The sequence below is a fragment of the Penicillium vulpinum genome (assembly GCF_028829585.1).
Source record: "Penicillium vulpinum strain IBT 29486 chromosome Unknown utg000003l_segment0_segment0, whole genome shotgun sequence".
In the NCBI taxonomy this organism is placed as follows: Eukaryota; Fungi; Ascomycota; class Eurotiomycetes; order Eurotiales; family Aspergillaceae; genus Penicillium; species Penicillium vulpinum.
Window position 1 is genome coordinate 6,375,758 of NW_026643243.1, and position 27,986 is coordinate 6,403,743.

General features: G+C 46.4%; 11 protein-coding genes across 11 annotated transcripts; 6 read left to right on the plus strand and 5 right to left on the minus strand.

Annotated features, from left to right (window-relative positions):
• Positions 1–333: 333 nt before the first annotated feature.
• On the plus strand, positions 334–2,034 carry N7479_007442 (uncharacterized protein; the record flags this gene model as incomplete). The annotated part of the gene is made up of 4 exons (XM_057255136.1): positions 334–704; positions 790–1,089; positions 1,156–1,282; positions 1,828–2,034. 4 exons carry the CDS (start codon positions 334–336, stop codon positions 2,032–2,034), a joined length of 1,005 nt encoding a protein of 334 aa, XP_057108998.1.
• A 923-nt stretch (positions 2,035–2,957) lies between these two features.
• N7479_007443 (putative C6 transcription factor) lies at positions 2,958–5,828 on the minus strand (the record flags this gene model as incomplete). Its single annotated transcript, XM_057255137.1, has 1 exon — positions 2,958–5,828. One exon carries the CDS (start codon positions 5,826–5,828, stop codon positions 2,958–2,960), a length of 2,871 nt encoding a protein of 956 aa, XP_057108999.1.
• Positions 5,829–5,905: 77 nt separating this feature from the next.
• On the plus strand, positions 5,906–6,091 carry N7479_007444 (uncharacterized protein; the record flags this gene model as incomplete). Its single annotated transcript, XM_057255138.1, has 1 exon — positions 5,906–6,091. The coding sequence occupies one exon, from the start codon at positions 5,906–5,908 to the stop codon at positions 6,089–6,091; it is 186 nt and encodes a 61-aa protein (XP_057109000.1).
• A 590-nt stretch (positions 6,092–6,681) lies between these two features.
• Positions 6,682–7,533, minus strand: N7479_007445 (uncharacterized protein; the record flags this gene model as incomplete). Its single annotated transcript, XM_057255139.1, has 3 exons — positions 6,682–6,796; positions 6,856–6,937; positions 6,993–7,533. 3 exons carry the CDS (start codon positions 7,531–7,533, stop codon positions 6,682–6,684), a joined length of 738 nt encoding a protein of 245 aa, XP_057109001.1.
• Positions 7,534–9,149: 1,616 nt separating this feature from the next.
• Positions 9,150–9,512, plus strand: N7479_007446 (uncharacterized protein; the record flags this gene model as incomplete). The annotated part of the gene is made up of 1 exon (XM_057255140.1): positions 9,150–9,512. One exon carries the CDS (start codon positions 9,150–9,152, stop codon positions 9,510–9,512), a length of 363 nt encoding a protein of 120 aa, XP_057109002.1.
• Positions 9,513–10,959: 1,447 nt separating this feature from the next.
• N7479_007447 (bZIP transcription factor) lies at positions 10,960–11,771 on the plus strand (the record flags this gene model as incomplete). Its single annotated transcript, XM_057255141.1, has 2 exons — positions 10,960–10,983; positions 11,040–11,771. The coding sequence occupies 2 exons, from the start codon at positions 10,960–10,962 to the stop codon at positions 11,769–11,771; spliced, it is 756 nt and encodes a 251-aa protein (XP_057109003.1).
• Positions 11,772–13,911: 2,140 nt separating this feature from the next.
• N7479_007448 (beta-glucosidase) lies at positions 13,912–16,616 on the plus strand (the record flags this gene model as incomplete). Its single annotated transcript, XM_057255142.1, has 3 exons — positions 13,912–13,965; positions 14,022–14,259; positions 14,317–16,616. 3 exons carry the CDS (start codon positions 13,912–13,914, stop codon positions 16,614–16,616), a joined length of 2,592 nt encoding a protein of 863 aa, XP_057109004.1.
• A 623-nt stretch (positions 16,617–17,239) lies between these two features.
• N7479_007449 (uncharacterized protein) lies at positions 17,240–17,542 on the minus strand (the record flags this gene model as incomplete). Its single annotated transcript, XM_057255143.1, has 1 exon — positions 17,240–17,542. The coding sequence occupies one exon, from the start codon at positions 17,540–17,542 to the stop codon at positions 17,240–17,242; it is 303 nt and encodes a 100-aa protein (XP_057109005.1).
• Positions 17,543–18,531: 989 nt separating this feature from the next.
• On the plus strand, positions 18,532–19,520 carry N7479_007450 (uncharacterized protein; the record flags this gene model as incomplete). The annotated part of the gene is made up of 5 exons (XM_057255144.1): positions 18,532–18,748; positions 18,797–18,969; positions 19,040–19,166; positions 19,217–19,326; positions 19,377–19,520. The coding sequence occupies 5 exons, from the start codon at positions 18,532–18,534 to the stop codon at positions 19,518–19,520; spliced, it is 771 nt and encodes a 256-aa protein (XP_057109006.1).
• A 459-nt stretch (positions 19,521–19,979) lies between these two features.
• N7479_007451 (uncharacterized protein) lies at positions 19,980–25,197 on the minus strand (the record flags this gene model as incomplete). The annotated part of the gene is made up of 15 exons (XM_057255145.1): positions 19,980–20,208; positions 20,259–20,633; positions 20,693–20,776; positions 20,830–21,510; positions 21,579–21,629; positions 21,682–21,753; positions 21,810–21,933; positions 21,994–22,326; positions 22,380–22,542; positions 22,599–23,320; positions 23,384–23,602; positions 23,678–23,957; positions 24,017–24,087; positions 24,299–24,827; positions 24,892–25,197. The coding sequence occupies 15 exons, from the start codon at positions 25,195–25,197 to the stop codon at positions 19,980–19,982; spliced, it is 4,239 nt and encodes a 1,412-aa protein (XP_057109007.1).
• Positions 25,198–26,183: 986 nt separating this feature from the next.
• N7479_007452 (sialidase family protein) lies at positions 26,184–27,443 on the minus strand (the record flags this gene model as incomplete). The annotated part of the gene is made up of 3 exons (XM_057255146.1): positions 26,184–26,615; positions 26,689–26,854; positions 26,908–27,443. 3 exons carry the CDS (start codon positions 27,441–27,443, stop codon positions 26,184–26,186), a joined length of 1,134 nt encoding a protein of 377 aa, XP_057109008.1.
• Positions 27,444–27,986: the final 543 nt, after the last annotated feature.

Below are 27,986 nucleotides of genomic sequence, written 5' to 3' on the forward strand. Positions count from 1 at the left end.
TAATGACTGAGCCAATGGAAAGAGAAATAATCCTGAAATCCGGGGGTAGATCCCTAAATAAGACCCTGGAGCCTTAAGTCGCGTACGACGCCGGATAGTGGGCGTTCCGCGGGTTTGCTCCGCATCGCCAATCACAGCTGCAGTGATGCTACGTAAGCCTCTCTCTCTATCAGTACCTACATGTACACTTATACACTTACCTCCTTCACACAATTCATGCAGGTCATTTCTATCATTTTACTGCATCTCTTTTTCTAGTCCCTCCACATTCCTTATTCCGTTTCATTTTTCTACCCCAAGACTACCTTGGGTTGACCCCCAACACAGCCCACCATGAAGCTCATTAGCTCCGCTCATTACTCTATTTTCCTTCTATCCTCAATCCTCGGATTATCTAGCGCATCAGACTCTTCTCGTCCGAAGGATGATGCTCCATGTGTTGCCCGCTCCCCGACTACCGGGTTGTACTTTGACCTCAATGCGATCTCATTATCCCCGCCCAAAATGAAGGACGGCAAGAAACTCTCGAAAGATGCGCGGAACGACAGCTGGTATGCCAGGGGTCATGACTACCCAGCCAATTTTACAATCAACATCTGTGCGCCGGTCATTGAGAACGTGACAGACGTCGTCGGGATAGAGGCATCGCGGTGGAAGAACGTCAGCGCATATTACGAGCAGGACGATAAAATATATTCCATAGGGTATGGTAGATCCCCATCCCAACCAGTTCGCATTGGCTGGACTCATTCGCTACTTATTGTGCTGACTATTTTCGGCTATATACAGGCAACAAGCATCTCGACCTTTCTTCCGCGGCCGCAAGCTTGTCCTCAATTATACCAATGGCTCTCCTTGTCCTGACGATTATAACATGGGCAGTTCCAATGTCTCTACACGCACTAAGTCGACTATCATGTCTTTCCTTTGTGACCGCGACGCTGCGCCAAACGTAGCGACAACTTCCTTTGTCGGCTCTATGGATGAATGCGCGTACTTCTTTGAAGTCCGCAGCTCGGCGGCATGTGGTGGAATTGCCGTGGATCCCAACGCGGGCGGTTTGGGACCGGGCGGCGTATTTGGTGTGATGTAAGCACCCCCTTTCAGTTTGTTGGGGAAACACCCAATATAATACATGCTGACCCTATCCTCTAGTGCGCTGATCGCCATCGCCGTGTATCTGATTGGTGGTTGCGCCTATCAACGAACGGTCATGCATCAGCGTGGCTGGCGCCAGTGCCCGAACTTCAGCCTGTGGGCTGGCGTTTTCGACTTTATTAAAGTAAGTATCCTAGCATTGATCCCATGCTGTTGGTCTCGTCGCGGATTCAGATATGGCAGTTTCGTGTCACATAAGTTCCGGGATTCAAATGTGGCAGGGCTACCTGTTTCAAGGATGGATTGAACCCGTTCTAGCTGGTCTGAAGACCAGTAGCTTCGGGGGAAACGGTTGAAGCTGACCTGTTCCATTCATTTCCTTGTTTCTTGTCAGATATAGATCATTCTCCCTTTTTTGCATGGTTTTTTCTTTGACTTGACTCTTTGGATCCTCGGTCGCTTGTGTTGATCACGGCGTGTACATTCTCATTCGTTTGACAAAATGTCTTGAGTTATGCAGGTGGACTGTCTCTTGGGTCCTTGTCAATGGACCTGTCATTTCATCTTCGGGATCCCTGGATAGGAGACAGCTCCTGCATAGTCACTGTCCCTCTTGTTTTATTAGACGGATCACATGTTCTATTGCATGTACTTAAATGATCAATTACGGTTGCGAGCCTCATTGTTTGGAACATGACGCTGACCACTTCTTTCTTTCTGCGCCAACAGGACATGTTTGTGATTATCTTTTCCTCGCTAGGAAATCTCCTCCGCTGCAAGGGATCCCCCGCAGGCAATGGCTACACCCGTGCGGACTCGAATGGCCGCGGCGGTTTCATCGGCGCCATCGGAGGGCGCGGAGGACGTGGTCATGGGCGTGACGTGGATGCCGAGAACAGGCTCATAGATCAACTGGATGAAGAGTGGGATGATTAGTGTATGATTGATTTCGCTCTGTTTCTCTGGTTTCCCTTTTCTTATAGCGACTTGTGTTTCCCATACCCTTGCTCAACATTCCTTTCCAACGTGGTAATTGTTGCCACTTATGTTTCTCGAGTTGCTTCAGCAATGACCTGTGGGGCATCTCTCCTTGTCTGGTTATCTGTAATAAATGGTTTTGTATGTCTCTACCAGTAGATCTTGTAGTCGTATATATCTTTGTGGAATATATATCTCCACATTTGGGACTACGTTCTGTCTTAATTTATTGATATTCACATAGAGGGTGTTCAAATGAGCAAAATTTGAGCCGAACTATGAATTAATCAAGTTATATCCACCAGCTTCGATTGTATAGACCTACATATTCTGTACTGGATCTTATTTCAATGTGGACAATACTGCTCATGGGCTGTTAAGTGATCATAGTCTCGACGATACTCAAGTAATCATACAACTAGCATCATTGGTCTAGTGGTAGAATTCGTCGTTGCCATCGACGAGGCCCGTGTTCGATTCACGGATGATGCACAACAATTTCTTTTTGCTTCGTTTGCTGAATTCTTTCTTTCTTTCTTTCTTTCTTTCTTTTTTTTTTTGGCGTAGGGAGAAAGAAATGAAATGATCTTTTTTTCTTAGATCAGAACCCTTTACGAAGTTATAATGTCCAAGAAAACTAAGCCATTAGATACAAATATTCTTCAAACTTGCTCAAAAGAAAGGTATACATGTTGGAAACGAGACAATATATACACAAATCAACACAAATGGGGTTATAATATGAACAGTAGCGCGAAAAGTAACAGACACCGGCTCCCACAGTCCGACTCCATCCTTTTACAATATCATTGAAAGAAAACTCAAAACACCACGTAGCAGTCATTGAGGAGATGTTAGTCGATGAATAATATCCGACCTGATCACGGCCGTGAGGTTTTCATATTCGAATTAGTTAAACCAAGATCATATGTGCTTAATGGCATGCCTCCAGTACCCCCGAAGCCCGACATATCTACAGAAGGGATCCCAGATGGTGTGCCGCCGCCATTGTTTCCCCCAGGCATGGGAGCCGGGGGTGGGGCTTGTGATGGTGGGTTTCCGCCGCCAATAGGGTCAAGATTGAAGGGTAAGAACCACGCACTAGGCTGGTAGAACTCGCCCATTCCAGCAGGGGCGCTTGGGTCCATATGGCCGGTGAACAGTGCTTGATCTGGATCTTGCGTTTCGACGCCATTGAACGGTGGGATAGCATGATTGTTTGGGACGAACGAGGTCGGGTCGAAGTCGGAAAATGAACCGTAGACGAATTGTCGGTCTAGTTGGGGTAATTGATCTGGTGGAATACTGAAGTCGAATGGCGGTTGGCCGAATGACATTGGCCGGGATTGTTGGAACATGGATGGCTGTGGGAATGCACTTTCTGGAAGACCTGGGGTGTTTCCCATGGTCGATTCCATCATTGATTGCGGTGAAGTCTGGTCCATCCCTGGAGCTCCATTTGATAGTTTGCTGTTCTTGCGAGATCGTGATTTGCGAGGTTGACCTGGCTGTGGAGTAGGGGAAAGGCCAGCAAAGAAATCTTCCACACTCTGAAGGTCGGGTTTCTGGCCCATAACTGCGTCTTCGCCCGTTTCTTTGTGTCGAGTATCAGGGCCCTCCCAATGCACTCTTGACACTCCATGGGGATACTTGTCGAACCAGTCACCATATTGGAACATGGGTGCTAGCGATGCGCCATTAGTTGCCACAGAGCCCTTGATAGCTGCATCAGCGAACTGCCGATAACGATCCTTGGCACTCTCAACCATATAGTGGAACATGCCCCAATACTTTTTCATTTTATTGAGATAGCGGTATGTATGCCGGAGGTTCTCTTTTGAGCGTGCTTCTAACTGAACGTTCTTCGAGAATATCCCCCAGATGTGGACTGTACTTGCCGAATAAGCGCAGTAACCAGCAAAAGGAACAGTGAGGGGGTAAGCTGAAGCTCGATCAAAAAGCACTGAAATGTGATGCGCTGCTTCAACCGCGGCTCGACCTGCATTACTGAGGAATGACTTTGGCATATCTCTCGGTGGACGCCCCCCAGGAGACAAGGGAATAGCAAACTGGTTGAGAAACAGCATATTTTGATGTATGATGATGTGGAGGAAAACGAACTGATTGGCAATCTTCTCCGCTGCATGGATTTGAAGATTCTCGTAGCTGAAGGTCAAAGGAACCGGGAGAGACGCAGAGAACTCCTCAATTTGCCGCTTAAGCTGCATGTACCCTGACTCTGGATGCCAAAGTGGATGTGCATCCTTTCTTTTCCCACCCAGGTTAAGGTAGTCGACAATGCGCCCCCAAATGATGATAGCACGAATAATGTACGCCGAAACACCCATATTTTCTTTAGCATTGAATAATTGGCCTGCATCTTCAGGTACGGGATTAAGGATATCGCCGTCAAGGTCTTCCGTTGGACCAGGTATTTCCATCTGGAAGTGAGTTTCCTTGATAGGAAGCTGTATTTGTAGGAATTTTTCATTTCCAATAGGCGGCCGTTGACTTCCAGAAGAGTTATACCGATCCATCAAGAAACATGCCCACATTGTCCGGCGCCGGATTTCTTGATCAGTGCAACTCAACTGTGAGCTGGTGCCATTCTTCTGACTAAGTAATGGATCCTGATCAAGCTCCTGATGGAGCTGCAACGCGTATGCCATCCGTAATGCCTGACCTCCAAAAGACCAACTTCGTCCGCCATGGCAGGTTCCAAACTCGTGAAGACCAAGAAGTAAGAAAACTGTAAGAATGGTAATGTTTGGCTCGTCGTGCCGGCTCAGAGCGATGGCTGCAGCGGGGTTAGCCCAGTTTTCTCCACGTAAGAATGGCGGATCTGAGTTGAGCTGAGGATGTGTGGAGAATCGCGCAGATACGGCACAGACAGCAAGGATTAGGACAGGGGGGATTGTGCCTGCTTTAAGCCGTCGCATAAAGCTGGGTTTGTGTAATAAAAGGTACGACTGCCCATAAACACAATCAAAGAACACCTCCGCAAGATGCTCTTGAATCTCTAGAGATGGTAAAAATTCGGCTCCCTCGGTGAGAAGCCCAGTACCGTCGGCGGGTTTGATTTCACGATTCATTGGGAACATCTCATGTGGTGGGCGGTCGTCCCCACGAGTCCATTCATCCATTTCTGCCGCAAATGCCTCCTCTGCGCTTCGTTTTTTCTGTGATTTCGACGGCTGGGCCGAGGTGGAAGGTTTGACAACCGATCTTCCAATAGAGATCATATCCCTCGTCTCCTCCTTAGGTATTGTCTTGATCACACGATCTTCCATCCTCTTCAGTCGCTTGTCCAGCATAGCCATATAATCCGTGCGTGGCGCTGCTTTCCGGGTAGTAACTTTATACACGCACGGAATCCTCGAGCGCGTACAATGTTTGCAAGCAGGCTTCTCGCCTGAGCAGCGGATTTTCTTGCGGCGGCATGCGATGCAGGCCAGTGGTAGGCGCTTCCGCTCCTTCCCGGCCTTGGTCTTCATCTCGCTCCAAGCCGGTTTATCGTCCTCGTGCAGATGTTCAAAATTGGACGGGCCGTTGCTAGCGTCGTCTTGTTGGTCTAGCGCGCCGTTGTCCGGGCCTGGCGCGGGGTCGACTGTTTGTGTGCTACCGGGCTCACGGGAACTTGCATGACTTTGGGTATCGAAGTCGTCGAGGGCTGCTGCCGCCTCCTCCTGGCCTAGATTGAAGCTGACGCCAGGGGTTTTCGATGGCGATTTGTCGGAATCGGGTTGGATCATGACGGGTGCGGATACCCCAGGACCCAGGCCCGAAGCATCCTTCGGCACGGTCGGGAACAAGAGAAGGCGCTTCCGAGATGGAGGGCAAGTTTCTTTTGGGGGAGGAATATTTGAAGTGGAATTTAGAGGCCGTGACAGCGGGAGTCGTCAAAAGTCGGGATGAGGAGAAAGTGAGGGTCCCGAATATGGGGAAAGGTTCAGCGGCGAATGGCGGCTTGGCAAATGATTCGGCCATTGGCAGCGCCGATATTACGGAGACTTGACCACAAATCTATACTAGAGTATGAAGAACTAATGATTATGCTGAAGCGCAGAAGGAACTTTCGAAGCTAAGGAAAGTACCTACATATGCAATCAACTTAAGATTACACGTCGGATCTGGAGGCTTCACTCCAACTCTATACCCCCTGAGCTCTTATACTATTTCCGTATAGTTCTAGGACGAGGAATATATTTCCAACTTAACTCTTGATTCATAACTATAGAATGTGCCTAAAGTCTCATACTACCTTCATGGATATACTCGTAGTATCTCCGTCTCTCTCGGAACGGACCCGAGCGTGTAGGACAGCCAGATTGAAATTTGGACTGACACATTGGAAGCTTGACAGAAAACTAGGACTAGCATGTAGCTATGCATGGATGCATCAGGGGAATTCTGTAAGGGGCGAACATGACCTCCTTGGAATAATAGGATATTCATTGATCATCGCGAATGTAGTACAGAATCGGAAGCTTTTTCCTTTTTCTTATGCCCGTCATCTGTTTTTTTGCCCCTCAAGCAGACTCGCTATTGTCATTTCACGTGTCGTATTTCTGTACGCAAGCTATTTCATAGTTTACGTGGCTGATATTAGGTGGATCTGGGGCGTCCGACCTTCTGGCGTGGTGTCGCGAGCTCAAGCGAATTCAAAATCTCGCTTCCGAGAATGTAGATATTATAGCTGGGAAATACAAGCCACATCCCACTAAACATAGTTAGTTTTATGTTTCGTATAAACATGCACTTTTCGTAGACGGAACTCACTTGGGAAGGATCCAGCAGAGAAAGAGAGAGAGCGGATCGTTGTGACCGATGTTCTCGAAGCCAGAGAAGATCTCATTCAGCCCTATTTCTCATGTTAGAATACAACACGCAAAACCTAGCCAATGGATGTAGTTTACAGTAAAGGATAGTCTTGCTCAGGGTCATGACAGATGCGGTGTAGGCGACCAGAAGCGCGATGGCACCAATGCGCCCAGCGACCACCTTGTCTCCCTTTAACAACCAGATGAATCCCTTAGAGCTTTTCTGCGATCTGCTACCTCTGACAGCCGTTGATCCATAGTGGTAGACAATCCAGAGGTAGTATATGTAACCGATAGTCTCGAGGATATTGACAGTAGTCTGAGCAGCCGTAAAGCCATTATGCGCATTGAAAGCGGGCCAGCCGTAGATATAGTCGACTTTTCCGTACAGCGCATAAGGTGTCCAGATGGGAGAGTGCAGACTTCCACCGGGCATGCTATGCGGTCGCAACAAGACATAGCCTGTGTCCCATATGACCAAGGGGACTGAAATGATGAGCCAGATTGTCAGTGCAGCAGCAGGTGTATGGGTCCATTTGCGTGAATTGGCACTGGTGGTAGCTGGAGATATCTTGGACTGCTCTTTCATGGCCCCAGGGGAGGGGAATTCGCGGGGATGATGTCGCGTGGAGACCATGATGGAATGGCTTGCGATATGGTAATGTGAGGGTAGGGAGTGAGGGTAGGGAGTGAGGGTAGGGAGTCGAAAGCGATTTTAATTATTGATATTTACTATGAGAGGGGAAAAAGTAGAAACTAGTAGGCGCAGAGAAAGAATAATGCTGTTATGTTCAGCCCAGACGCGACTGACGACCAATGACGTTGAGCGTGATCGTTTGTGATCTGCATCCGAGAGCTATTTGCATCTCGCTCTCGCGATCGTAGGAGCTGAGTTGGAAGACTGACTGCAGATTTTATAAATTTCGTGAATCCCCTCGAGATTGGCTTTAATTGTTTAGTGGTTTCTATGTATACAACATACTGTCTACCTGTGTATCTCATCGGAACACAGTTCCTGGTACAACGGAAATTCAATTAAACAAACTGCTACCTACATGTATATGTACCTTTCACAAATATCTCACAGCTTTTCATACTTCTACTTTGAAGCCTCTTCTTATTACTCTCTGCTAAGCCAACAGTGTGCCTATACCTCAAATTTATGGGCTCTTCAAATATGTCACTTTTGACCCCGCACAAAAGGACAAGATGTTATTTGACAGTGGAAGCCATTCGTGGCGCTGTTTTAATAGGTTTAGAAATAAATATCTATGCAGTCGATCGTGTGAAGGCCAACTTGGATAGTTACTGGTGTGTAATATTGCTTAATGCCCGACTCTTTTATGTCCCTAATATTTCGCGATATTATTAGGATGAGGAGACTGGCGGCTCAGATCATTGGTTAATAATTTCAAAAGGGAAAGCAGGAGTTAGCTATCATATGCATGAACTGGGTGATGTTTTTGTTTTTGATTTTTTGTTATCTTATATTTTGTGGGTAATCCTTGGTTGTTCTATAGCCGGTGATGGGTAAAGGGGGCGTGTTATACACTGACATATGGTGATTCTACACAACACAATAGGTCTGTTAAAAGTTACTACGGAACAAATCTTCATAACACAATTAGTCTTCGCCAAAATACTAAGAAGTGAAGCTATCAGTGTCGGATATATCTAACTGCTCCCGCTATATTAATGTTGATGATCATCCTCCTATCGTAACAAATAATCAATATGCCCGTTAGTGTTTTCTTGGGAAGAGACCTACTCGCGAAGGCGAATTGAATATGCGGCGAATAAGGCTAAGCTCTAAGCTTCCAATAACACGCTCTCTATGATATATAAAATGCCAATATATGAGCGAGTCAACTATGCGGTAGGATTGCCAATGAGCTTCATAAAGTCAATTATGGAGAAAGGTTGTTACAGTAGTAATACCCCAAGGAAAGGGGATTTGAAAAACTCTTCTCCCAGGTTGCTACAAGACTGTCTTATTCTGAAGATACCCCGAAATTCCACGCTTGCGCTATTCTAAGGTGATACGTGCCCTATCACGCCACTGACCGCGGATGGGGTTAGACCAACATTGCGATCTTTTTTCTTATTTGAGTAATTATCTCATCAGATAAACTGGCATGTGGATTAACTTTAAGAGATATAAAAAGGGTAAAGGATATGAATTTGATCTCCAGTTATTCGGGATTTCTACACAAAACAAGCCTTATAAAACTTTTCATTAAGAAACCATTCAAAATGTGTGACCTCGAAGAAAAATCTCCAACAAACTCAGTTGTTCTACCTCCAAGCTATACATCTATAACCCCTTGCGAGTCATTTCCCGACACCACTTGCGGTATCTTGACATGGCACACCCTCTTGTCCCATCCAACCACTCCGACCGCCGACCTCATCGCCGACATAGCTGTCTGTCCAGCAAAAACGGGCCGTCTTTGCCCCCATCGTCATACGCAAGCAGAGGTTTACTATATTCTGAGAGGTAGAGGCGAGGTGACCATTGATGGGATGAAGCACCAGGTCACCGAGGGAAGCACAGTTGTTGAGATGGTGGAATGCCTTGGTGCCTCAGGCATCAACCCCTCAGTGGTAGATAGATAGTTCGGGAGTTTGCTCCCTTTAGGAATTAACTCTCTCTCTCCTCTCGCTCTGGTCTCTACTACGTAGTGTCCAACAACAGTCTATGTCCCTTCAAATGCGGAGCATGGGGTCGTCAATACTGACGAGTCGACGGAATTGCGTTGGTTTTATGTTTTCGCTACTAGTTCCTTTGCTGATGTGGTGTACCGATTCTCGAAGGATGAGCAAGTGGATTTGTAAATACACCCAATCAAGACTCATTGGGACATATGTAACATCAAGAAAACTCAGCTTTGGGGTTGGCCAGATTCCATCATGCAAGTATTCGTTGGAAGCCGGTTCAGCGAATGTTTACTAGTTCTAGCGGATTTGGTGATTTGGGTACGAAGCTCCATGATTATTTGTAATTTTGTATCACGAAATCATTGACTCATTTCACTCTTTTCATTGACTGCTAGATTCACACAGTAACCGTTTGGGGATCCCACATTGGCCTCTCACTTGATGAGGGAAGCTCTAGGTAATATTAAGCCACCAAGGAAATCACATCATCCGACTTTTGGATCTTTCATCCTTAAGATAGGAAACATTGTGTGAAGATAGGTCTTCTAGTTAGCTAGCGCCAGAAGCGGTTTCAAATAAGGCCCTAGAATTTGCAGTTTTATCAAGATCCAAAGTATCCGGCTCCTCATATATCCTATTTTATGTACGAGACCGGAGCTTGACATGGCGAAGTGGAGATGTTGAGGTCGAGCAAGGTTGTATGGAAAGGGACAGCGAAGTTGCCAAAGAAATCTCGCAATGTAAATATCTTTGACGATTCCTCGAAATAAGAGAAAATGTATATTGAGAGCCCACGAATTCTGAATCCGTCAACGGATCTTAGGACCTGACCTTACCTGTTGGTATATGCATGGATATCTTCCGAGGTTACACGGTATCCATGAATGGATCATCCATATGCTACTATGTGCTGTTTTGTACTTCCTTCTAATTTTTCCCTACCTAGGTGGCTTCAATTGTGTATATTCCTACATGATACTAAAAAAAACCCGAGATAGAAAGTGACGGACGAAAGGGACGATGAATTATTGTGTGGGCCGATATCATAGCTTGACATACTCGACATACTTGACATTACTACACTCTGAACTAAGTATAATTTTCAATTCTATATGAATAGCACAAAAATTAAATATATATTCAAATAACTCGATTGCTCTATGAAAGCAGATAATGCCACTTGATTGGCTCTAAAACAGGGTACACGTGACCATGCAATTGAAGCCATAAAAGTCAGGCAACAAAGCGAAGCATCCTTTCTCCAAACTCGGAATGCAAAGGAGGCAATGTCAAACTGCCCGCCATCATACTTGTTATACCACCAATCATTCAGGTGAGCGATTTATATGAAAAGTACGACAGATAGGAAACTCGGTCATGCCCCACACCCCTTGGTCAGCAACCGATGGATTCAACGAAAGACCAGAAGGTCAGTCACATCCGTTTACCTAGTTGCAGCCAACGCATGAGAACTAACTGGTACAGAATAATGTGGAGCGACTCGCACGGGTGCGTGAGAATCAGCGCAAGAGTCGAGCGCGGAAGCAGGAGTACGTGAATGAGTTAGAGCAGCGTTTAGCTGTGTGTAAAGAACAAGCCCAACAAAAAGACATCGAACACCGACTGGCAACACAAAAGGTCGAAGCTGAAAATCGGCACTTGAAAGCTCTTCTTGGATCAATGGGAGTTGCGAGTGCTTCTATCCAGCAGTATCTGCAAGAAGCGGACACGGGAGAGAATACCAACCGGAAGGTTGCTATCCCTGCTATTCAACGAGTAGAGGGAGATAGTCCCCTATCCCTGTCACGTCGGGATACTCGCAGATCAAATTTGTCAATGACAGTACCTCGCGTCTGCAAAGAGGAATCAAACATAACTGAACTGCCAACAGCGATCAAAAGTACATGTGCTTCGACAACGGTGCAACCGACAGATCAGCCATCGATGCAAACTACACAAGAAGAAGATCCGGCTTTGTGTGGATGTCGGTCCGATAGACAGAATCCGGAGACGGTATCTGATGAAGATTTGCTCAATTCGACGCTGTGTGCCATTGCAGAAGAAATGATCAGCCAATACAACACCAAAGGACTCGACGTTGATGAGATTCGACGAAGAATTTGGTCCGGGTTCCGAGCAGGTGTAAATGGCACTGGTTGCAGAGTTCAAAATCACATTCTGTTTCAAGTGCTAGACGATATCAGCAGTGATGTTTGAGTTTGGCATTGGTTTGGCTTCCATAGTCATTTGCGATATTAGTATTTGAGTGAACCTACTAGTTCCAACTATCTTTCAACTCGAACACGGGGATGGGGACTACAGTCGTTACCAGCAATCTCTTTCAACGCTGCCGTCATCTGCAGTAGTGAGCCTTGAATGCAACAAGTTCAGCCCAGATCCCGCCAATGACTGCTAGAACGGCTGCTTTATTCCGCAACACGGCTCCTCGGCCTCAAACTCCTCTTGGGACGAGCTTATGCTTGAAAATCTTACTTGAGATGTGGGACCACTCTACATCAACAATGGCATATTTTTCCGGCCAGACCCCACACCCAGAGGCTGAAATGGCAACAATACCCCGACTTTGCAGGCCTAGATGGGAGATTAGGAAGAAAGCCAAGATTTTGCGAGATAATTAAGGTGTAGTCATCTGTCTCCTATTTTCCGATTTAAGATCTCAGACCGCAAAAGCTGCAAAATAAATCAGAAACACTCTAAAATCGAATCCACTTAAAAAGTACCAAGTCCATAGCCCTATTATTCCGCAAACTAACAGCACCTGCATGACCCCCTTAGACTGCCGAATCTCCAACCGACAGAAACCTTGAAATGTAAGAATATTAAGTTGCAACGCCGATGATTAGCCGCAAAAAAGGAAAGATGATTGCTTGGCGTGCATTCGGTCAGAGATCAGCGTATTCTCCATATAACGTTCTCCATATTGCGGACAGTAGATTTCTGGAATAGTCCAACTTTCTTTTCGGGTAGTTCTTAAACGTATACAATATAGAGCAGTATGTAGCCGTTGAGGATTGAAACTTGCAAGTGGAAATGGCTACAACATACTGTTTGATCTGAGCCGAACCGGGGGATACGGGGTAATGGTTCCGATACGGGGATTTGGACCGATTTGGACCGATGCCGTAAGTGTGGGGGAACATTCTCGGCGAAGGGATACACACACTAAAACGTACTATTTGAAAATATTATCCAAGACCTTGGCTAAGAACAATTAATCCGCGCAAGCCGAAACTGGACTCGGCATCGTCCCTGGGGCCCCGCACTTCCCGGTACAAAAAAACGCTTAGCTACGGATAGCGCTCCCGTCAAAGATATTTATGTAGAAAATGGACAAAGCAGTTATGTTAGAGAACCGGGTTATAAGGATGATTATTAACATAAAGCCGGTTGTAAATGCAAGGAATACTTGTAGGATTGGAAAAAAACCCTGAATGACGCAGGTCTACTTCCCCACACTCTCGGGGTGATATGAGAAGGGTTTCCCCATTCGGCTGGATGAGCGGCGATCTCTTCGACGTGGTCAGATCAAATTAAAATTCTGGAAGTCACCTTCCAAGGTAGTAATACATGTATGCATTTGATCAGGTGAGATAGCTCAGAACGGTTAGCTGTATGCCGATATGTGTACATGTAGTTGTGCACTGATAATATGCCGAAACTTGGATAAAATCAAAAGATCTTAAGCTGTCGGTTCAAAATTCAACGGAGAATTAGAATTAGAATTAGCGGGGAAGAGGCACGAGCGCGATAGGGTAGCAATGGTATGAGATGCCGAAGTTTACCCGCTCTATGCGGAATTGACGACGGATTCAACGGAAACTAATAACGCACTGTTGTGTCGTGTAAGAGGGAGAGTGGCTGGGTGATACTGCCTAATTATGATTCTGGTTGTGACATCCTCTTGAAAAAAAAAGGGGTTGATCTCTCACCCTGTCCGGCCCTGTGCAGCCCTTTCTCCTTGGAAATTCCCTACCAGCCACAATTATACCTGTCCCCTTTTAAGATGAGTTTTGAGTGTCTCTAAAGTGAGCTCCAGTAGGCTCCAGTGAGTATCAGTCATAGCCAATCATAGAGGAGGATGTAAGGTGACTAGTGGGTTAGTGCATACTTTGTCGATCCTTTGCTTCATTTATTTCATTTCATCTTATTTGATTGACAACCTTGGAAGTTGTACGCTATGAGCACTATTATAGCCCCTGTGAGCAAGGAATTATTCGAATATTTAAGAACCCATGCCTTCCCCGAGATTTGTGACTCGTTCCTTCCTCACGCCTTCTTTTATCAACAGCGCTTCTTATGCTGTCTCTGTGAAATTCTCTCTAGCATTTTCACAGCAATGAAGTTCGAGTGGCTTACAGTGGCCGGCTTAACGGCTGCGGCTAATGCTAATGTGAGTCCAATTTAAATCCTGAATAATATCACTATTAACCAAATCGCATCAAATAGCCGCTAGCCTATTCTCCTCCATACTATCCCTCCCCATGGATGACTGGCGCGGGCGAGTGGTCCGATGCATACACACGCGCCGTCGATTTTGTCTCTAACCTGACACTGGCCGAGAAAGTCAACTTGACAACCGGTGCTGGCTGGGAGCAAGAACGATGCGTTGGTGAGACTGGTGGCATCCCTCGACTTGGAATGTGGGGAATGTGTATGCAGGACTCGCCATTAGGTGTGCGCTTGAGTAAGATTGTCCCCAAATAACCTTGGTGGTGCACTTGAACTAATGAAACTCGAAAAGGTGATTATACCTCTGGTTTCCCCTCTGGTATCAATGTTGCCGCGACATGGGACAAGCGACTTGCCTACCAGCGTGGTATGGCAATGGGCGAGGAGCACCGCGACAAGGGTGTGGATGTGCAGTTGGGTCCCGTTGCTGGCCCTCTGGGCAAGTACCCCGAGGGCGGTCGTAACTGGGAAGGGTTCTCGCCTGACCCTGTCTTAACTGGTGTGATGATGGCCGAAACCATCAAGGGCATGCAGGATGCTGGTGTCATTGCTTGTGCCAAACATTTCATTGGAAATGAGCAGGAACACTTCCGTCAGTCCGGCGAGGCTCAGGGATATGGGTACAACATTTCTGAGAGCGTGAGCTCAAACATTGACGACAAGACTATGCACGAATTGTACCTCTGGCCCTTCGTGGACTCTATCCGTGCTGGTGTTGGCTCCATCATGTGCTCCTATAATCAGATCAACAATAGCTACGGCTGTGCAAACAGCTACGCTCTCAACAAGCTGCTCAAGGGCGAACTGGGGTTCCAGGGCTTTGTTATGAGCGACTGGGGTGCGCATCACAGTGGTGTTTCGTCTACTTTGGCCGGTCTGGATATGTCTATGCCCGGTGACACCTATCTCGGTAGCCCTTCGTCCTTCTGGGGAGCCAACCTGACCATTTCGGTTCTGAACGGTACCGTCCCAGAATGGCGTATCGACGACATGGCTGTCCGAATCATGGCTGCTTACTATAAGGTTGGACGTGATCGATTCCGCACTCCTCCCAATTTCAGCTCCTGGACTCGCGATGAGTACAGCTTTGAGCACGCCGCGGTCAGCGAAGGCTGGGCTAAGGTCAATGAGCGCGTAAATGTCCAGCGTGACCACGCCCAGATCATTCGTAAGATTGGATCTGACAGCACTGTCCTGCTCAAGAACAAGGGTGGTGCACTGCCCCTTACCCACGGTGAGAAGTTCATCAGCATTCTGGGAGAGGACGCAGGATCTAATGCATATGGCGCCAATGGCTGCGGTGACCGTGGCTGTGATAATGGAACTCTGGCCATGGGCTGGGGTAGTGGAACTGCCAACTTCCCTTACCTGATTACGCCCGAGCAAGCCATCCAAAATGAAGTCCTAGAATACAGTGTCGGGAAGACCAGCGTTTTCGCCGTGACTGATAACTGGGCCCTCACGGAGATGGCTGCCCTTGCATCTCAGGCTGATGTTGCCCTGGTTTTCGTGAACGCCGACTCTGGTGAGGGATACATCAATGTTGATGGCAACGAGGGTGACCGCAAGAACCTGACTCTCTGGAAGAATGGCGAAGAAATCATAAAGACTGCCAGTCAGCACTGCAATAATACTATTGTCGTGATCCACAGCACAGCCGCTGTTCTGATTAGCGACTGGTACGACAATGACAACATTACCGCCATTGTCTGGGCTGGCTTGCCGGGCCAGGAGAGCGGCCGCAGCTTGGTGGACGTACTGTATGGTCGCATCAACCCTGGTGGTAAGACTCCATTCACCTGGGGTAAGACTCGCAAGGATTATGGCCCTCCTCTCCTCACAGTGCCCAACAACGGTGCCGATGCTCCTCAGGACAACTTCGAGGATGGTGTCTTCATTGACTACCGCCGCTTCGATAAGGACAACACAGAGCCCATTTACGAGTTCGGTTATGGCCTGAGCTACACCAACTTTTCCTTCTCCGACCTGAAGGTCACCCCTCTTGCCTCATCTGAATACAACGAATATAAAGCGACCACTGGAAAGACGAAAAAGGCCCCTGTTCTTGGCAAAGCTGGAAAAGTCTCAGATAACCTGTTCCCTGAGGGAATTAAACCCGTCCGCCAGTACCTCTACCCGTGGTTGAACTCCACCGACTTGCGTGCCTCTTCTGGTGATCCTGCCTATGGCATGGACTCCAAGGACTACCTTCCTGAGGGTGCTACTGATGGTTCTCCCCAGGACCTTCTTCCATCTAGCGGCGCCTCCGGTGGTAACCCCGATCTGTTCAAAAATCTCTACCAGGTGACCGCTACTATCACCAACACCGGTTCCGTGACTGGCGATGAGGTTCCCCAGTTGTACGTCTCCCTCGGCGGTGATGATGAGCCCTCGAAGGTCCTGCGCCAGTTTGACCGAGTCACCATTGCCCCTGGTCAGACCCTCCAGTGGACCACCACTCTGACTCGCCGTGATGTCTCTAACTGGGACGTTGCCTCCCAGAACTGGGTGATCTCCGACGCCCCGAAGAAGGTGTATGTCGGCAACTCATCTCGCAAGTTGCCTCTCTCGGCTGACTTGCCCCCGATTTGAGTGAATGTGCTTTGTTCTGGAATGAAAACAGGAGGATACATTAGTCCACATGAGTCATGCTTTTGAGTTTGTACAGCCAGCACTGCATTATGCACATAGTTTTTTTCTGCCCCCCAAGACATGCCTCTTATGACTATTTTGATAGTGAACGAAACTCATTAGTATTTCTTATTCAATCCGATCATAGAAGCATAAAACTGTATTCTTGATGTTGTTATGTATCGGCTGTAGCCGTTGGGCAATAGCCTATCTGCAGAACCATACTTCGATTCGAGCATGCATCCACATCCATCCTCACAAGGCCCCATTCCCCAGCCAAGCCTGCTCCAAAAACAACCCTAACCACACCTCTAATCAACATCAAAGCAACAACCATAACCCGCGATATACTCAAATTGATAGAGACATACCACCAGCCCCACACAATCCCAGGTCACGGCTTCTCGGGCACAGTAGCAACCATACCCCAATGTTCAATAACTCGCCTCAAGCGCGGTACCGCAGTCTTGGGCCTAACTTCCGCAAACCATGCCTCATGTGGGCCTCACACACCCTCGTGTTAACAGACGAAGCTGCATGCAAATCAGCGGGCCTCGGGTAAGAAGAGACAGTGGAATTACTGCTTAGCGCGCAGACGGCGTACGAGGCGCTCTCTGTCCATGCGAATCTTCTGCTTCCGCTTGTAGGCAGGCGTGCGCAGTCGGGGCCACATCATGATTAGGACAAGGATTATCAGCAAGCTTGCCAGTTGGAATAGCGTGTTTTGGTTGCTGGTGCTGAGCGTGGGGTTGCTGGGTTTCTTGTGCAGCTTGCTGCGCGTGTCGGGATGCATGTTGCTGCGGCTGGTTGAGTCTGTTGAGAGCAATGGTGTATTTTTGAAGGAGAGTAGTGGCGAGGAGGGTCGGTTTGTTGTTGTTGTTAAACATTGCGTTGGTGGGGAGTTGCTGGCGAGGTGAGGCGTTGGCGGTTTGCGAAGGAGGAGAGTGTTTTGATATTGATTCCACGAGGTCTAATCTTGTCGAGGTGTATGAAAAGTATGGGCTAGGGAGAGATAGGCTAAGGCATTATTTTACGTGAGGGGAATGGGAGGCTTGACGAGGGAAGGTTTAGTGTCGTTTGTTGCTGCCACTTTGGGGATTAACGGTGGGAGCGAGGTCTATGATTATGGGAGGTTCGATGGTCGAGGGAAGATTGTGCTTACAGTTGAGATTCGCTATTTGTACGATTCCAGACCGGCTAGTTATAGTTATATGTAGCGGTTGAGTCTGTCCTGAGAATATATACATACTATTTGTTGGGATAATTAGTTGAAGCTCCCCGAGCTGGTCTGGGATGTTTCAGTTGTTTCTTGTGCTGAGTTGCCTCTTATTTCACCACTTAGAAAGCGAGAGGTTAAAAGTATCCCTCAACCATCTTGATCATTGTACCCTCTTTTCTAATCGTTGTAAATGAACAGAACCTCGAAGGAAGAAAAGCTGAATGTAGAATCGGAACCTTTCCAAGGTTGACTGAACTGTGAGAGTTCATACCTTACTATTAGTACAAATGTGGTTATACGTGCAACTGAAGGGTTGTCCGTTTTATCTTTCTAGTATAACAGTGAGAAAGAGGAAATACATCCAAAAAGACATCTTAAGAGACATATAAAATGACACTTGAAAAGATATTTAAAAAGACATCTAAAACGACCCAAAAAGACATCCCATAAGCCTTCTAAGGTTAGTATATACATTATAGATACATGGATACTACTAGTGTACTAACCTTGGAAGCCTTTCAAAGAGTCGAGACCTGGGGGTTCCAAGGTTCATATAGGTAGAGTGCTATATTTAATCCGACCTCATTCCATCTTTTATACCAAATTATTTTCTTTTCCTTCAACTCACAGTTAAACTTCACTTTTTTTTCCCTAGCCATGGAGAACGCCGTTCAATCTCAAAAGTCAAAGGACAAATCTTTCATAAAATTAGTACGCGCCAGGCGCAAGAAATTAGCAAATAAGCCTACAACCGCCATTACCGCCCTTGACCCCAGCGAAATTCCGCATAACTTTAATCTCACTCACTGCCTGCCCACCGAGTTCGAACTTTCCCCGAGCAAGAGCGAACCGGTCACTGTCCCTCCTCACTTGAGTAAGTTTGATTTTTGATATGAATATGTGTATATACTAACTTGTATAGACTCGATTCTCGCAGATTACGATACGGCAACAGGTGGCTCACCTAGAAATGAGGCGCTAATAAGATCTCGCATTGATGCAATTATCCTGGCAACTCTGGCTAAGATAAAGCGTTGCAAAGGCCAGTACTTCGGCTGCACCAGCCTCATTCATTGCCTCCTCCCCATCACTCAAGTCTGTTCACCTTCAATCAGAACGTGAGATCGAATTCGTTTGGAAAAGCCATATAAGCGATACGCAACAGGTGAAGCTTTCTGGAATAGTTGACTACTCGCTTTGGAATGGCATACCTATGACCAATATGGCAATAATTGAGGCGAAAAGGACGCCCTTGCTGGAAAGCAGTATGCTACATTGTCTTGGCCATATGGGTAAGTGGTTTTGATTTATATTATACGTGGATTAGTGCTAATACAAATAGCGATGATACATGAAACAAGAAAGCAGTCGAATATTCGCGACACGTCTGTGTATGGAATCGTCACCGACAGTTACGAGTGGATTTTTATCCTGATTCGTCCAAATGGCGAGGTAAAAGAGCTTCGTGAAACTTACTATGATATCACTAATACATTTTCTAGTACACGGACAAAACCTACCAATGGCTGCACAGTGCGCAAGAAATTATCTCAATTTTGTCGAGAATTTTCTCCCACGCTGCCGGATTTAACTCCCAGAACAGCCAAAGCGAAAGTGAGGATAACAACTCCCTATACACATGCTAGTGTGAAGATGCGAGGGCTGGAACGTGTCATGCAAATGGAATCTAGGCTTGAACTTAGTCATAAAGACCCTATGATTAGCCAAGGTTAGTAGCGGTAGCTATGCAGGTTCGATAATGAAAGATCTTCACCACCCCTCGAGGTTCTCTCACATAATGTGCTCCCCAGCAGAGCATCATGTATCTTCATATTCTCGGGCCAGGACTATTGCCTAGAGTCCTCATGAGAGACAGTAAAATAGATCAGCTCGCCTTTCCGACCCTTCTTTAGTAATACAGCTAATTTCTTTTACCATCTGCAGCAATATGACCTGGGTTTGGATTTAGAGTCAATCCACGGAGTTGTATGGGGTCTGCCAACATATTGATCTATAATTCGGTCTTTTTTTTTTTTTGGAGAACTTGTCTCTAGCATCAAACCAGAAACTGAAAAAACCACATGCAAAGAGCCAACCGCTGTCTATTATGTAGAACTGTCATGGAAAACCTCCAGCAAATTTCTAAACGCTGATCCTTCTTTTGACAAAAGCGCCTTGGGTGTATCAAACTCAACAATTTTGCCATTTTCCATGAGAGCAATTTTGTCAAAGTCTAGAATCGTATGCAGTTTGTGCGCGATAGCGATGACAGTCTGATTTTTGAAGTGCGTTCTAATGACGGTCTGCATGAGCGTATCTGTTTCCGAGTCCACACTGCAGGACCCCTTAGTATAAGGTCGTATATCTGTTACTTTTCCACATACCTGCTAGTGGCTTCGTCCATGATAATAATACTGCTGGATTTGCAAAGAGCTCTTGCGAGGCAGAAAAGCTGCTGCTGCCCGTGAGATAGAAAATCATCAGACATATCAACATTCAGCCCTCCTTTGAGTTGAATATACGACCATAGATTGACTGCTTCGAGAGAGGCAATGATCGTTTCATCAGTTGCATTTCCTTCGGGATTGGCGTTTAGCCGTACCGTGCCATGGAGGAAAAAGGGCTGTTGCGGAATAGTGTTGATTCTGGACCGAACGTGTGCTCTGGAGACTTTTGAAACATCTATGCCATCAATGAGAATTGTGCCGCTATTCAGTTCTAGTATTCGCAGAATTGCCGAAACAAGCGAAGATTTGCCACTAAAATATAAATCAGTCAGCGTTGACGCAATGTATCTCTGATATGAGACAACACAAACCTGCCAGTCCTGCCACAGAGAGCAACTTTTTCACCGGGGTGGATTCTGAGATCAATTCCCATAAGGACAGGATCTGAAGAGGCACTGAAAGACTGGTCAGCATGTAGCCGAAGAAGCCTAAAAAATCCAAAACATACTCGTAAGATGCTGAAAGGTCAGCTATATCAATCCCACCCTGCTGAGGCCAGCCCTCGGGAACAGCCTCTGTCTCGGAATCTAAATCCTCAGTAGTGGCTTGTTCCGCATATGAGCGAATTCTAGAAACGGCCCCAATGGAAGTCTCCAGTCCAATCCAGTATGTCACGAGCGTTTGAAGGGTGCCACTAAAGTTGACAATATTGAATAACGAGATGCCTAATAAGTTCATGGAAGGGCTACCCTTCATCGAAATTGCGACGGCGATGACAATGACAGCAATACATGCCACTATCAAGTCTAGCACAAGGCCAATCCAGCGCTGAATGCAATAAAGCAAATAGGAAGGGCGTTGGGAACCGTCAAGGGCAATTTGATTACGGCGGTGGTAATCTTCTGTCCAACCATAGGTTCGAATGCTAGAAAGACCGCTCAGAGCTTCTAAGAATTGTGAGAATAATGGTGCTTTAGCTTCAATGTCCAGCAGACGCATTTGACGAGAGGTCTGAACGTAGAATTTTGCCACGTAGTATATAACCAGGACGCAGACTGGGATTACTGCTGCTGTGATATAAGAAGATCCAACAAAGACTAAAAAACCTTCTATAATACAGCTTAGCACAGCATTGATTGTTAGCTCCAAGGCTGAAGGAAGCTCGTCATCAATGAGTTCGAGGTCTTGGCTAAATCTGTAGATAATGAACCGGATCAATAAAATGAGCTGATTTTTATAAAAGAATACCATGCTGACCTGTTTGTGGTGTTCCCAATATCCGTAGAGGTCAGGAAAGAGGTTGTGGCTCTGAGCTAGAAGTCAAAACAAGTAACACTTAACAATTGTTGTTCATTCTTACCCTATTGTAGTACGCAAGAGAATCTCATGGAATCCACGGGATGTTCTGGGCTGTATGATCATGGCGAGGATCCTATGAAGAGTTAGTCGTGGAAGAACACCTGGTTGAAAGAAAGTTTGGAATCACACCAAGTGCCGATGAAGGTAATTAGAAGTGAGAAGCAACCAAGTGCAGCATATACACCCAACCAATAATAAACATCTTCGTTGGGATGCTGTTCATTGGCATGAGTCCACCATTGTAGCCATATTTCTGTATGAACTGTTAGTAACACTTGAAGCTAGGTATTTAGGTGAATTTATTGGAACTGACGAGGAAAACTGAGACCAAGAATAAAGAGAACACAGCATGCAAAGAAGACCGATAGGAGAGGCCAGCCAATGTTCTGAAAATAGAAGCGATAGACAGTCCAGTCGCCAGTTCGTCCACTCAAATCCGTATTTTGGTCATCCAAGTTCAATTCCCGCAATGTTTCGTCGTCTAAAACAACATCGGGGGATTGAACAGTGTTGGCTGAGTAAACCCCATCCGACAGCATTTTAATGTAGCCATCGGAACTCATAAGATCACTGTACGATCCATGTTGGATGATTCTACCATCTTCATCCAACGCAATGACGCTATCGGCATAGAGAAGATGATGCGCTGAAATAATCAACTTACTGAATGGATCGCAAAGACATGGGACATATACAGACCTGAGTTTGTTGCCATAATTACTGTTTGCCGAGAACGCTTGATAGAACCATGTTGAGCAAACAAATTCTCTAGAATTATGCTCTCAGTTTTTTGGTCAAGACCCGTTAGGGCATCATCCAAAAGAAGAACGGGCTCTTTCGAGTAGAGAGCCCGTGCAAGCGCCTAGAGAAATTTGCGTTATTTAAGCTTTTCTCATGTATAGGGTTAGACTTACACACCACGCGTATTTGCTGCCCGCCACTGAGTCGAGAACCACGAACCCCCACTTTTGTCTGATCCCCCGCAGGAAGTTGTTGGAAGTCGGCTTGTAAAGTGCATGCCTTGTTGACCTGGTCGTACCATGGTTGATCCCATTGCGATGCACCAACAATATTTTCTTGGATTGTTCCGAATGTAATCCACGGCGACTGACTACAATATGCGGCATGATTGAAGCTGGTAGAGATTGAGCCAGAACATTCTGGGATCTCCCCCATGAGCAGCTTCAAAAAAGTAGACTTGCCACTGCCAACAGGCCCAACAATCATCGTAATCTTGGACTCATGGATGTCTATATTCAGATCTTTTAGCACCGGCTCAGTGTCAATTGACCAAGCTGCAGAGACGTTTCGAATAACAGCGCAGCGTTCGATATATTGTTCCCAGGACGAGGAATCTGCCTCAATTAGAGGAGTCCTGCTAGAAATTTGCGCTGATTGGGACTCCTGAGTATGGTGCTTTAGTCGATAGTCAACTCTTTCCCTTTCCGTAAGGTGCTTTTGGATCCTTTGAAAGCAGTTGACCACTGCCATCAGATCCTCAGAGCCATTCACAATAGAGCCCATTGGCTGATCCAACAGCGAAAAAAGTGTCAGCGCAGAAAAGGCCAGGCCGTTCGTCAGTGTAGTTGTGTTATTTGCTCGGGCAAGCATAGCATAAACACCAAACCCAAACATAGGGGCTAAACACGAAGAAGCATACCCTATATTATTAGCGAAAATCTCATAGATAGAGCCTAACATACCTAGTGTAATCCCTAATGTTTCGTAGAGTCGAAATGGAAATGAAGCATCGATTTCGGCGGATCGCAAATCTCGAAGACTGCTGGAAATAGTTTCTGTCAAGCCTGTCATCTTGATGTTTTTCATCACCCCAAGAACCTTTGAGGTAACAGTCACCCGCTCTTCGACAGCCTCAAGCCATATACCTTGTGCTTTCCCACAAGCAACTGCCAGTGGGACACCTGCAGCCAAACAAACTGATTCATGCTGTGTCAACTAAGGGGGTTTCAAAAGAAGAAAAAGATTGTAAGACGTACAGACAACAACCGCGGTAGACGCGATTGTCGCTACATTTAGTAGTCGTGCTAACAGCCACAGGGCCAATGCAACCTCGGTAAAATTGGAATATACTTCGTGCATCTCTCTGAGACTGCTTCCGATTCGTTCAATGTCGGTACTCATCAACGTGATGGCAGCAGTGTCTGATATAGCCGTAGTGCTCATCCGCAGAGTTTTGTCAAAAATGAGGGTGACTAGACTCCCTCGGACCATGGTAATAACGCGGTATGTCTTATGCTCATAAGCAGCATATGAGATCTATGAATAGTACTAGAATTAGTAAAGTTTTCTTCAAGCTATGAATGTATACTACATACGGCGATGCCAAGGTACACAATGGCGTAAGCACCGATGAGTCCGCAGGCGTAGTTGGCGGGGTGAACGTGTTCTGGTTCAGTCATAAAATTGAGCACACGCTCAACGAGAAATGGCTGTGTAAAGCAAAATCCTGTATATGCAAGCCGGGGTAAAACGCCCTCCAGAAAGGCCCATTTATAGTGAGATATGAAGGTCCATAAGAGTGAATTTTGATGATATTTGTTGGCTAGTAATTTGGATTAATTCATGATATGATAAAAAGATGTATGTAAAAAGCTCACCTTTTTCCCATTTTTCAAGTATAGACCGAGGATCTGAAGCAGCTGTGATGTCGCTGTCGAGGGCAGGAAGACTGTCAACTGTCAAAATATCTGTTGACCCGCGCCAAAGTAGTTCATTCAGCCACCAAAATATAGCGCGATTCAGCACCCCACTGGTCGACTCGATCGGGCTATTTTCATATCTCTTTTTAAGCAAAGTTCTCTTTTCTGTCGCCTCCAACCCAAGAATCATCGCTTTGATGAGCCATGATATAGCAAACAATATGGTCACAGTTTGAGTAGCGAGCAGGAAATACAAGGTTCGAAGGCGTACAAGGTCGAAGAGCAAGGTAAATATGAGGAAGATATTGATCACTGTGGATGGGCGTATTGAGCGTAGATGCTCAAGATGAGATAAGTAGGCCAGAACAAGGGAAATGATCACAGTCAAAAAAGTTGTAAGCAGAGTTGCTTTTGTTTTGGATGTGACAGGTTGATACCATAGGACTAGCAGGACCATATGACATCCCGTGTAAAGCAGCCACGATAACTGCGTGCTAGTTAGCACAAGGAATCTGGGAATACAGGGGCTTGAAACTTGAAGCCCTCTTTACCTCTTTCGCGGCATACAACCATGATCGGTTGGCCTTTTCCGGGACACTCGAAAGCTTCCAAATGCGAATGGATGTTGCCAAACAAACAATACCGATCGGGCCGAGGGTGAGAATACTTTCTTCAAACAAGAGGGTGAAATCAAATCCATGAAGACAAGAAGGAGGGACAATTGGGCCAAAAGCATCCATAGAGCAGGGGTCTAACATGGCTGTCTTTTGAGAAGGTGTGAAGATGAGGCTGAGTGTGGAGACCTCGGGAGGTAAATAAGTGTATCCACGGAAAGGCGCGAAAAGGCGGGAGATCATTGGTGCCTAAAATACGGGGCTGGACCCTTTTGACTCATACCTACTTGGGTACACTTTACCTTCCCTAGGTTGCATCGAAGGCGAGGCATCTTGATTATTTTGACATTTAAGCGGTTTAATCCACGGAGAATGGCATGGGATTGGCCTTTTGGTCAAGGCTTGGACTCGGTTCATTGTCTTGTTTTGGGTGTCCGAGGTCATGCTAGGGTAAAGTATACTCCATAGTTGGACTTGATTTGACTTGATTGGTCACTATTCCGTATTTTAGAAAAGAAATTCCAAGATGACGGAGAAAGAACAGACGCTACTGGGGACGCCCAACATGATTGGAGCGACATATTTTCCTATCTAGTATAAGTCGTAGCTGGGATTATTAAGTACTCTATATACCTCTGGAGTTCGCAGAATTGCAACTCTTATGCCGGTATACTCAGAAGAATCAAACTCAACCTTGGAACCTTTTAAAGCGCAGGTTCTTCCAAATTTTTTTGATCATATGTGGACCCTTGGCAATAACTGCCTGCCGAGCTTGTGCTCTCTATTCTGCACCAAACAGGATATTTCCCCGGAGTCGACAGCCTCCTCCAAGTCTCTCCCCATGTTGATACAGTCTTGCAGTCCGATTCTCTCCAGATCATCGAAGTAAAGTACAACATAGGGAGGGAAAAAAGGATGGGTTTTATACTGATTGCTAGCCGACATACTATTACAAACTAGGATTCATATTGTGATGTTATCAATACTGCACAAAGCTCGTTCGATTCCGATTTTTAACTTGGGGGCTCTGGCTCCTTGGTTGGAGACCATACCTATTTATGTACATATGTATCTCCTCGATTCTGTCAACAAAATCTAGGGGTTCTCGAAATACCAAGCGCACGCGCACACTCAGTAATGGCATCAATCACAACGATCAGCCGATTAGAAACCGCAATTAAACGACACGTCTAATATGAGTGGTCCGCCGCCACAAAATGTCTTCGAGTTTACAATACCTTTTTCAAATCCATCACACTTACGCTGACCCGATTATTTGAGCCATTTAGCACTCCAGCAGAATGCACAAGCAAGTATCGACCTCCGTTCTCCGACAGCACCCGCAGAGCCCGTGTGTAGCCGCTTTCTTCGGGCGAAGCGATCTCTGTCCACTCTCCTTCTCCAAGAGCTTTGTTAATAAACAGAGTACTCTGTGTACCGGAGCTGACGATGATGGTGCCGTTTTTTCCACCATAAGGTGTCCACACAGCGTACGGCGAAGACATAGGCTTAGTACCACTAGAGACAAGCAGGGGCCGGCCGGGGGCGGATGCGATCTTTTCCGGGTCGGACGACATGCGGTAGTAGATAGGGAAGGAGTAGCTTTCAGTACCGAAGAAAGAGCCATATTCATAAACGTAGAAGTATTGACCATTGGGGAGCTAGAAATGTCAGCATTCTCTTGGCATGGCACAGATCAATCGCAATGAAATCGGTGTCCTCGGTGTAGCTTACCTTGGTCACAACTGGCATGCCTGGGCGGTCGGTATATGTCGGGTAGGTAACATCCTCTACAACACGTCCCCAGTGCTTCAGATCAGTTGAGGTCTGGTGAACCATTGTCTGTCCGTAGGTTGCATTGTCCCGCTGATCCGAGTAATAACAAATCAGCTTGCCCTTGCTGTGAAAAAAGTTAGTGAGTAATTTCAAGACATGGTAGAAAAAAAAACATACTGAGCAAGGAGGAATGGCTCCCATACTGGAGTCAGACCATTGTTTGGCAGCGCTTCTCCTCCGGCAGCAATGTGGCTAACAAACTTCCAAGTCTTGCCGTCGTTCTGCGACGCATAAAGATCGATATTTGTGGTCGACAGGTCAGTCGGAATGCTACTGCCGGCTAGAAGTAGAGTGCCTTTCTTAAAGGAGCCGATGCGCTCGGGCAGATAGTAAAGGAATGGCTGATAACGCAGGCCAAATCCATTGGCAGTGTCATGGACCTTGGAGATCTCCTTCCAGGTCTTTCCGTGGTCCTGAGAGCGGTAGATAGGGAAGTAGACTGCCGGTGGCTCTGGAGAGTAGTTTTCCCATGTTGCAAGAATGTCGCCGTTGGGAAGCTGCTCGTTACGTGGGTAAAGAGTCCGCGGAATATTGTAGTTGGAGGGTGGTGTGAAGATGGTCACATCTGTGAGCGAAGTAGGGGAAGATTTGGAGCGCGGGATTGTCACTGCAACTGCAGTTGCAGCAAAAGCAAGAACCTGTGAGATTCTCATGTTTGGTATGTCGAAGCTAACTGGTATTTTATCTTCATTGGCAGCATGATCCCTGCTTTTATACCTCGATTACTTCAAAAATTTAGAGTTATTTCTACAGCGATATCAAACTCCGGGGTTATCCCGCCGGGATTGACCTTATTCTGGACTAAGTTAGGGTTGCTTCATCTAGAATTTCCATCAATTACATCCGGCCGTACTCCCGTAGAAATCCGGGGAAATATTATGTAAGATGACATCAATTCGTTGCCCAGGCGCTCTGGTCCACGTGATACCACGTGATACTATATGAGTCACGTGATATATACATGACATGGAGAAGCCCCCTATTTTCTCTTGAAAATATACATATAGACATTTCTTCCCTTGGAAGTACAACCAACTCAGAGCATGGGACTCGGGATTTTTAAGGGGCTATGAAGGGTTGGAGGTGTAGAAAATAACTGACAACCTCGTATCGACCACAATATACCTTGAAATTTAAACCTTCCAAGTCTACGCCCATTGGGCAGCACAAGCCCCCAGGCAGTTTGGCCCCGACCA